The sequence below is a fragment of the Oncorhynchus clarkii genome, chromosome 17 (assembly GCF_045791955.1).
Source record: "Oncorhynchus clarkii lewisi isolate Uvic-CL-2024 chromosome 17, UVic_Ocla_1.0, whole genome shotgun sequence".
NCBI lineage: Eukaryota > Metazoa > Chordata > Actinopteri > Salmoniformes > Salmonidae > Oncorhynchus > Oncorhynchus clarkii.
The window spans coordinates 7,377,729-7,387,694 of record NC_092163.1 but is presented as its reverse complement, the minus strand read 5'-3'; the positions used below and the strand labels follow the sequence as shown (position 1 = coordinate 7,387,694).

At 52.3% G+C, this 9,966-nt stretch overlaps 1 protein-coding gene across 2 annotated transcripts in view; it reads right to left on the bottom strand.

Annotated features, from left to right (window-relative positions):
- The window catches only part of LOC139370180 (parvalbumin alpha), a 62,199-nt gene that overhangs the window by 806 nt on the left and 51,427 nt on the right, over positions 1 to 9,966 (bottom strand). For both annotated transcript variants that reach the window (XM_071109517.1, XM_071109516.1), the window contains exons 2-4: positions 1,396 to 1,467; positions 636 to 768; positions 55 to 164 (exon numbers count right to left, since the gene is read on the bottom strand). In XM_071109517.1, coding sequence (XP_070965618.1) covers positions 55 to 164; positions 636 to 768; positions 1,396 to 1,459 — 307 coding nt within the window. In that variant the 5' untranslated portion in view covers positions 1,460 to 1,467. The remainder of the gene's footprint in view (positions 1 to 54; positions 165 to 635; positions 769 to 1,395; positions 1,468 to 9,966) is intronic.

Here is a 9,966-nt window from a genome sequence, read left to right as displayed (position 1 = left end):
CCTCTGGGAATGAGTCAGGATTTCATTCCATTATCATCCTACCACCTCTCTCACCGTCGATGCCGATCTTTCCGTCTCCGTCCTTGTCGGCGGCGTTAAGGAAGGCTTTGGTCTCGGCGTCGGTCAGGTCTCTGCCGTCCTCAGCGAAACTCTTCAGCACAAACCTGAGGTAGAAGAGAGTTCAAAGGTTAGGGGTCAAGATTAAGGAGCTGCGTGTGTGTGTGTGTCTGCTGTTCTCAGCAAAACACTTCAGTACGAACCTGAGGTCAGAGATTTATAGCGTGAAGAAAAAATGTATTAAGCTAGGACTGCAAAATCCTGTTTCCTTTCCCCACAATTTCTAGGTTTTCCAGATATCATGTTTGGGCGATTCCTGGATTTACTGCTTATCATGACGCCAGGGATCTTCTAATCAGGATTTCTGGAACACCTTGGCATTTTGGCCAAGTTATCGCAATTTCCCAACCCTGTATTGGGCATGCGTTCTAAATGGTATGCAAGCTTGTAAATGGGAAAATAGCCACACATTCACATCTGATGAATGTGTGTGTGTGCACCTGTCCATGTGCGTATTTGGTATGAGTCTATGTGTGTGTGTGTGTGTATCCTTCTATGTGTATCTCTCTTCCTCTTACTTGAGCTCCTCCTCCTCAATGAATCCACTCTGGTCAGCATCAATAGCCTGGAACACCTTCTTGACATTGTCAGGAGTCATGGCCTTCAGGCCCACCAGAGCAAAGAACTTCTTATGGTCGAAGGAACCCTCCGCTGGACGGACGGACGGACCGACCGACGACCGGACACACACACACACACACACACACACACACACACACACACACAACACACAACACACAACACACACACACACACACACACACACACACACAGATACACACACACGGACAGGTAAGCACACACACATACACACACACGCAAAGGTATGCACACACACACACATACACACACACACACACGGACAGGTAAGCACAGACACATACACGCAAAGGTATGCACACAAACACACGGGCAGGTCATCACACACACACGGACAGGTAAGCACACACAAACACACGGGCAGGTCATCACACACGGACAGGTATACACACACACATACACACGGACAGGTAAGCACACACACACACACATGGACAGGTAAGCACATGGACAGGTAAGCACACACACATACACACGGACAGGTAAGCACACACACATACACACGGACAGGTAAGCACATGGACAGGTAAGCACATGGACAGGTAAGCACATGGACAGGTAAGCACATGGACAGGGAGGAGAGGGAGGGAGGAGACGGGAAGAGGAAATGGAGAGATACATATTATATTATTTTCAAAAGATTTGGTTTGGTTTTCAACAGTGAAAACTTGTGCTCACCTTTGACTGCATCAAGGGCCTTCTGAATATCATCAGCTTTCAAAAAATCTTTCAAAGCGGCCATCCTGGTAACTGAGGGGAGAGAGAGGTTTATGAATATATAATATGGATAGCATAAATGAGGCGCTAGGACAAAGTGCTTAATGTCAGTTAGAAGGTTCTATTGAGCCCTGAGACCTTGGCTAAGGAACAGGACAGACAGAGATACACAGACCCACTGTCTCTGGGAATGTGGTGATGTAAAGCACCATGAATAGTGTCTGGCAGTCACAAAGTAAGGACAGTGGATGTAAGGACACACTGGAGAGGAGGAGGAGAGATGGAAGAAAAAGAGAGGAGAGGAACAGCATCAGAGTTTGGCCAGTGACCATGAGCTGGGCTCTATATCGTTCTGGCACTCAACGGACACCCAAATGAACTTGGCAGAGGTGGGGAGGATGGGAAAAAGGAGAGAGGAGGGAGAGGAGGGAAAGGGGAAAGGGGAGAGGAGGGGGGAAAGGGGAGAGGAGGGGAGAAAGGAGAGGAGGGGAGAAAGGAGAGAGGAGGGGAGAAAGGGGAGAGGAGGGGAGAAAGGAGAGAGGAGGGGAGAAAGGGGAGAGGAGGGGAGAAAGGAGAGAGGAGGGGAGAAAGGAGAGAGGAGGGGAGGAGGGGGGAAAGGGGAGAGGAGGGGAGGGGTAGAAAGGGGAGAGGAGGGGAGAAAGGAGAGAGGAGGGGAGAAAGGGGAGAGGAGGGGAGAGAGGAGGGGAGAAAGGGGAGAGGAGGGGAGAAAGGAGAGAGGAGGGGAGAAAGGGGAGAGGAGGGGAGAAAGGAGAGAGGAGGGGAGAAAGGAGAGAGGAGGGGAGAAAGGGAGGAGGGGAGGAGGGTAGAAAGGGGAGAGGAGGGGGGAAATGAGAGAGGAGGGGAGAAAGGAGAGAGGAGGGGGGAAATGAGAGGAGGGGAGAAAGGGGAGAGGAGGGGGGAAAGGAGGAGAAAGGGGGGAGAAAGGGGAGAGGAGGGGGGAAATGAGAGGAGGAAAGGGGAGAGGAGGGGAGAAAGGAGAGAGGAGGGGGGAAAGAAAGGGGAGAGGAGGGGGAAAGGGGAGAAGGGGAGAGAGAGAGGAGGGGAGAAAGGAGAGAGGAGGGGAGAAAGGAGAGGAGGGGAGAAAGGGGAGAGGAGGGGAGAAAGGAGAGGAGGGGAGAAAGGGGAGAGGAGGGGGGAAAGGGGAGGAGGGGGAAAGGGGAGAGGAGGGGGGAAAGGGGAGAGGAGGGGGGAAAGGAGAGGAGGGGAGAAAGGGGAGAGGAGGGGAGAAAGGAGAGAGGAGGGGAGAAAGGGGAGAGGAGGGGAGAAAGGGAGAGGAGGGGGGAAATGAGAGGAGGGGAGAAAGGAGAGAGGAGGGGAGAAAGGGGAGAGGAGGGGAGAAAGGAGAGAGGAGGGGAGAAAGGGGAGAGGAGAAAGGGGAGAGGAGGGGAGAAAGGAGAGAGGACGGGAGAAAGGAGAGGAGGGGAGGAGGGTAGAAAGGGGAGAGGAGGGGGAAAGGAGAGAGGAGGGGAGAAAGGAGAGAGGAGGGGGAAAGGGGAGAGGAGGGGAGAAAGGAGAGGAGGGGAGAAAGGGGAGAGGAGGGGGGAAAGGGGAGAGGAGGGGGGAAAGGGGAGAGGAGGGGGGAAAGGAGAGGAGGGGAGAAAGGGGAGAGGAGGGGAGAAAGGGGAGAGGAGGGGAGAAAGGAGAGAGGAGGGGGGAAATGAGAGGAGGGGAGAAAGGAGAGAGGAGGGGAGAAAGGGGAGAGGAGGGGAGAAAGGAGAGAGGAGGGGAGAAAGGGGAGAGGAGGGGGGAAATGAGAGAGGAGGGGAGAAAGGAGAGAGGAGGGGAGAAAGGGGAGAGGAGGGGGGAAATGAGAGAGGAGGGGGGAAAGGAGAGAGGAGGGGAGAAAGGGGAGAGGAGGGTAGAAAGGGGAGAGGAGGGGGGAAAGGAGAGAGGAGGGGAGAAAGGGAGAGGAGGGGAGAAAGGGGAGAGGAGGGGGAAAGGAGAGAGGAGGGGAGAAAGGGGAGAGGAGGGGGGAAAGGAGAGAGGAGGGGAGAAAGGAGAGAGGAGGGGAGAAAGGAGAGGAGGGGAGGAGGGTAGAAAGGGGAGAGGAGGGGGGAAAGGAGAGAGGAGGGGAAAAAGGGGAGAGGAGGGTAGAAAGGGGAGAGGAGGGGCGAAAGGAGAGAGGAGGGGAGAAAGGAGAGAGGAGGGGAGAAAGGAGAGGAGGGGAGAAAGGAGAGAGGAGGGGGGAAAGGAGAGAGGAGGGGAGAAAGGGGAGAGGAGGGGGGAAAGGGGAGAGGAGGGGAGAAAGGAGAGAGGAGGGGAGAAAGGGGAGAGGAGGGGGGAAAGGAGAGAGGAGGGGAGAAAGGAGAGGAGGGGAGAAAGGGGAGAGGAGGGGGGAAAGGAGAGAGGAGGGGGGAAAGGAGAGAGGAGGGGAGAAAGGAGAGAGGACGGGAGAAAGGAGAGAGGAGGGGAGAAAGGAGAGGAGGGGAGAAAGGGGAGAGGAGGGGGGAAAGGAGAGAGGAGGGGAGAAAGGAGAGGAGGGGAGAAGGGTAGAAAGGGGAGAGGAGGGGGGAAAGGAGAGAGGAGGGGAGAAAGGAGAGAGGAGGGGAGAAAGGAGAGGAGGGGAGAAAGGAGAGAGGAGGGGAGAAAGGGGAGAGGAGGGGGGAAAGGAGAGGAGGGGAGAAAGGAGAGGAGGGGAGGAGGGTAGAAAGGGGAGAGGAGGGGGGAAATGAGAGAGGAGGGGGGAAATGAGAGAGGAGGGGAGAAAGGAGAGAGGAGGGGAGAAAGGAGAGGAGGGGAGAAAGGGGAGAGGAGGGGGGAAAGGAGAGAGGACGGGAGAAAGGAGAGAGGAGGGGAGAAAGGAGAGGAGGGGAGAAAGGGGAGAGGAGGGGGGAAAGGAGAGAGGAGGGGGGAAAGGAGAGAGGAGGGGAGAAAGGAGAGAGGACGGGAGAAAGGAGAGAGAGAGGAGGGGAGAAAGGAGAGGAGGGTAGAAAGGGGAGAGGAGGGGGGAAATGAGAGAGGACGGGAGAAAGGAGAGAGGAGGGGAGAAAGGAGAGGAGGGGAGAAAGGAGAGGAGGGGAGAAAGGAGAGAGGACGGGAGAAAGGAGAGAGGAGGGGAGAAAGGAGAGAGGAGGGGAGAAAGGGAGAGGAGGGGGGAAATGAGAGAGGACGGGAGAAAGGAGAGAGGAGGGGAGAAAGGGGAGAGGATGGGAGAAAGGAGAGGAGGGGAGAAAGGGGAGAGGAGGGGGGAAATGAGAGAGGAGGAGGGGGAGAGGAGGGGAAAGGAGAGGAGGGGAGAGAAAGGGAGAGGAGGGGAGAAAGGAGGGGGGAAAGGGGAGAGGACGGGAGAAAGGGAGAGGAGGGGAGAAAGGGGAGAGGAGGGGAGAAAGGAGAGAGGAGGGGGGAAAGGAGAGAGGAGGGGAGAGGAAGGAGAGAGGAGGGGGGAAAGGAGAGAGGAGGGGAGAAAGGAGAGGAGGGGAGAGGGGAGAAAGGGGGAGGAGAGGACGGGGAGGAGGAGGGGAGAAAGGAGAGGAGGGGGGAGAAGGAGAGAGGACGGGAGAAAGGAGAGAGGAGGGGGAAAGGAGAGGAGGGGAGAAAGGGGAGAGGAGGGGAGGGGAAAGGAAAGGGGAGAGGAGGGGGAGAGAAAGGGGAGAGGCGGGGAGAAGAGGAGAGAGGAGGGGGGAAAGGAGAGAGGAGGGGAGAAAGGAGAGGGAGAGGGGGAGGGGGGAGGGGAGAGGAGGGGAGAAAGGAGAGAGGAAGAAAGGGGAGAGGAGGAGGGGGGAAAGGAGAGAGGAGGCGGGAGAAAGGAGAGGAGGAGAGGGACGGGAAAGGAGAGGAGGGGAAAGGAGAGGAGGGGAGAGGAGGGGGGGAAAGGAGAGAGGAGGGGAGAAAGGAGAGAGGAGGGGGGAAAGGGGAGAGGAGGGGGGAAAGGGGAGAGGAGGGGGGAAAGGGGAGTGGAGGGGAGAAAGGAGAGAGGAGAGAAGAAAGGGGAGAGGAGGGGAGAAAGGGGAGAGGAGGGGAGAAAGGAGAGAGGAGGGGGGAAAGGAGAGAGGAGGGGAGAAAGGAGAGAGGAGGGGGGAAAGGGGAGAGGAGGGGAGAAAGGGGAGAGGAGGGGAGAAAGGAGAGAGGAGGGGAGAAAGGAGAGAGGAGGGGGGAAAGGGGAGAGGAGGGGAGAAAGGAGAGAGGAGGGGAGAAAGGGGAGGCGGGGAAAGAGGAGGGGAGAAAGGAGAGAGGAGGGAGAAAGGGGAGAGGAGGGGGGAAAGGGGAGAGGAGGGGAGAAAGGGGAGAGGAGGGGATAAAGCTGACCAAAAGCCATATTTGGTAATATAAGACGCAGCATAAACAAAGATTGTGAACAGAGGTGCAATGATAATCAACAAGATACTTCCCAAGACAAATCTTAGAAGAAAGCATATGACTACCACTCTCTCAAAATGGAGCCAGAGTCCTATTGCCTCACATTTACAAGTTCACCCAGCTCAATTTGATAATGGCAGTTGTCGTGTCCTGGGTGCACAGTTTCGAAAAGTTTGTGAAATCATTCCTGCATTGCCTTAAATTGTTCAATAGATGTCAGTAAAGAGCCAGACAGATATCAATGAATGACTACTCAGTACAACTGAGAGAGAATCTCAATAGTCTCCACTAGCATACTTACCCTCGCCTGCAATAATGCAAGAAGACATTGAAAGATAAATTGGTGGAAGCCGTCAGAGGGACTTTCTGTCTGACTCTGTCTAATTATTCTAAATAAGAACAAGGCCATGGGGTGAGGAAGCCTCTATATTACTGAGATAAAGCCTGATTAGGTTAGTGACATGGAGGTGGATAGAGTTTAGTGAAATTGTGGTGGATAGAGTCTAGTGACATGGAGGTGGATAGAGTCTAGTGACATGGAGGTGGATAGAGTCTAGTGACATGGAGGTGGATAGAGTCTAGTGACATGGAGGTATAGAGTCTAGTGACATGGAGGTGGATAGAGTCTAGTGACATGGAGGTGGATAGAGTCTATTGACATGGAGGTGGATAGAGTCTAGTGACATGGAGGTGGATAGAGTCTAGTGACATGGAGGTGGATAGAGTCTACTGGCATGGAGGTGGATAGAGTCTAGTGACATGGAGGTATAGAGTCTAGTGACATGGAGGTGGATAGAGTCTAGTGACATGGAGGTGGATAGAGACTAGTGACATGGAGGTGGATAGAGTCTAGTGACATGGAGGTGGATAGAGTCTAGTGACATGGAGGTGGATAGAGTCTATTGACATGGAGGTGGATAGAGTCTAGTGACATGGAGGTGGATAGAGTCTAGTGACATGGAGGTGGATAGAGTCTAGTGACATGGAGGTGGATAGAGTCTAGTGACATGGAGGTGGATAGAGTCTAGTGACATGGAGGTGGATAGGGTCTAGTGACATGGAGGTGGATAGAGTCTAGTGACATGGTGGTATAGAGTCTAGTGACATGGAGGTGGATAGAGTCTAGTGACATGGAGGTATAGAGTCTAGTGACATGGAGGTGGATAGAGTCTAGTGACATGGAGGTGGATAGAGTCTAGTGACATGGAGGTGGATAGAGTCTAGTGACATGGAGGTGGATAGAGTCTAGTGACATGGAGGTGGATAGAGTCTAGTGAAATTGAGGTGGATAGAGACTAGTGACATGGAGGTGGATAGAGTCTAGTGAAATTGAGGTGGATAGAGTCTAGTGACATGGAGGTGGATAGAGTCTAGTGACATGGAGGTATAGAGTCTAGTGACATGGAGGTATAGAGTCTACTGGCATGGAGGTGGATAGAGTCTAGTGACATGGAGGTGGATAGAGTCTAGTGACATGGAGGTGGATAGAGTCTAGTGACATGGAGGTATAGAGTCTAGTGACATGGAGGTATAGAGTCTAGTGACATGGAGGTGGATAGAGTCTAGTGAAATTGAGGTGGATAGAGTCTAGTGACATGGAGGTGGATAGAGTCTAGTGACATGGAGGTATAGAGTCTAGTGACATGGAGGTATAGAGTCTACTGGCATGGAGGTGGATAGAGTCTAGTGACATGGAGGTGGATAGAGTCTAGTGACATGGTGGTGGATAGAGTCTAGTGACATGGTGGTATAGAGTCTAGTGACATGGAGGTATAGAGTCTAGTGACATGGAGGTGGATAGAGTCTAGTGACATGGAGGTATAGAGTCTAGTGACATGGTGGTATAGAGTCTAGTGACATGGTGGTATAGAGTCTAGTGACATGGAGGTGGATAGAGTCTAGTGACATGGAGGTGGATAGAGTCTAGTGACATGGAGGTGGATAGAGTCTAGTGACATGGAGGTGGATAGAGTCTAGTGACATGGAGGTGGATAGAGTCTAGTGACATGGAGGTGGATAGAGTCTAGTGACATGGTGGTATAGAGTCTAGTGACATGGAGGTATAGAGTCTAGTGACATGGAGGTATAGAGTCTACTGGCATGGAGGTGGATAGAGTCTAGTGACATGGAGGTGGATAGAGTCTAGTGACATGGAGGTGGATAGAGTCTAGTGACATGGAGGTGGATAGAGTCTAGTGACATGGCGGTATAGAGTCTAGTGACATGGAGGTGGATAGAGTCTAGTGACATGGAGGTGGATAGAGTCTAGTGACATGGAGGTATAGAGTCTAGTGACATGGTGGTGGATAGAGTCTAGTGACATGGAGGTGGATAGAGTCTAGTGACATGGAGGTGGATAGAGTCTAGTGACATGGAGGTGGATAGAGTCTAGTGACATGGAGGTGGATAGAGTCTAGTGACATGGAGGTAGATAGAGTCTAGTGACATGGAGGTGGATAGAGTCTAGTGACATGGTGGTGGATAGAGTCTAGTGACATGGAGGTGGATAGAGTCTAGTGACATGGAGGTGGACAGAGTCTAGTGACATGGAGGTATAGAGTCTAGTGACATGGTGGTGGATAGAGTCTAGGTACATGGAGGTATAGAGTCTAGTGACATGGAGGTGGATAGAGTCTAGTGACATGGAGGTGGATAGAGTCTACTGGCATGGAGGTGGATAGAGTCTAGTGACATGGTGGTATAGAGTCTAGTGACATGGAGGTGGATAGAGTCTAGTGACATTGTGGTATAGAGTCTTTTGACATGGTGGTATAGAGTCTAGCGACATGGAGGTAGATAGAGTCTAGTGACATGGAGGTGGATAGAGTCTAGTGACATGGAGGTGGATAGAGTCTAGTGACATGGTGGTATAGAGTCTAGTGACATGGAGGTATAGAGTCTAGTGACATGGAGGTGGATAGAGTCTAGTGACATGGAGGTGGATAGAGTCTAGTGACATGGAGGTGGATAGAGTCTAGTGACATGGAGGTGGATAGAGTCTAGTGACATGGAGGTGGATAGAGTCTAGTGACATGGAGGTGGATAGGGTCTAGTGACATGGAGGTGGATAGAGTCTAGTGACATGGTGGTATAGAGTCTAGTGACATGGAGGTATAGAGTCTAGTGACATGGAGGTGGATAGAGTCTAGTGACATGGTGGTATAGAGTCTAGTGACATGGAGGTGGATAGAGTCTAGTGACATGGAGGTGGATAGAGTCTAGTGACATGGAGGTGGATAGAGTCTAGTGACATGGAGGTGGATAGAGTCTAGTGACATGGAGGTGGATAGAGTCTAGTGACATGGTTGTGGATAGAGTCTAGTGACATGGAGGTAGATAGAGTCTAGTGACATGGTGGTGGATAGAGTCTAGTGACATGGAGGTGGATAGAGTCTAGTGACATGGAGGTATAGAGTCTAGTGACATGGAGGTGGATAGAGTCTAGTGACATGGTTGTGGATAGAGTCTAGTGACATGGTGGTGGACAGAGACTAGTGACATGGAGGTGGATAGAGTCTAGTGACATGGAGGTGGATAGAGTCTAGTGACATGGAGGTGGATAGAGTCTAGTGACATGGTGGTGGACAGAGACTAGTGACATGGAGGTGGACAGAGTCCAGTGACAGGGAGGTGGATAGAGTCTAGTGACATGGAGGTGGATAGAGTCTAGTGACATGGAGGTGGATAGAGTCTAGTGACATGGAGGTGGATAGAGTCTAGTGACATGGTGGTATAGAGTCTAGTGACATGGAGGTGGATAGAGTCTACTGGCATGGAGGTGGATAGAGTCTAGTGACATGGAGGTGGACAGAGTCTAGTGACATGGTGGTGGATAGAGTCTAGTGATATTGTGGTATAGAGTCTATTGACATGGAGGTGCATAGAGTCTAGTGACATGGTGGTGGACAGAGACTAGTGACATGGAGGTGGACAGAGTCTAGGGACATGGTGGTATAGAGTCTAGTGACATGGTGGTGGACAGAGACTAGTGACATGGAGGTGGATAGAGTCTAGTGACATGGTGGTATAGAGTCTAGTGACATGGAGGTGGATAGAGTCTAGTGACATGGAGGTGGATAGAGTCTAGTGACATGGAGGTGGATAGAGTCTACTGGCATGGAGGTGGATAGAGTCTAGTGACATGGAGGTGGATAGAGTCTAGTGACATGGAGGTGGATAGAGTCTAGTGACATGGAGGTGGATAGAGTCTAGTGA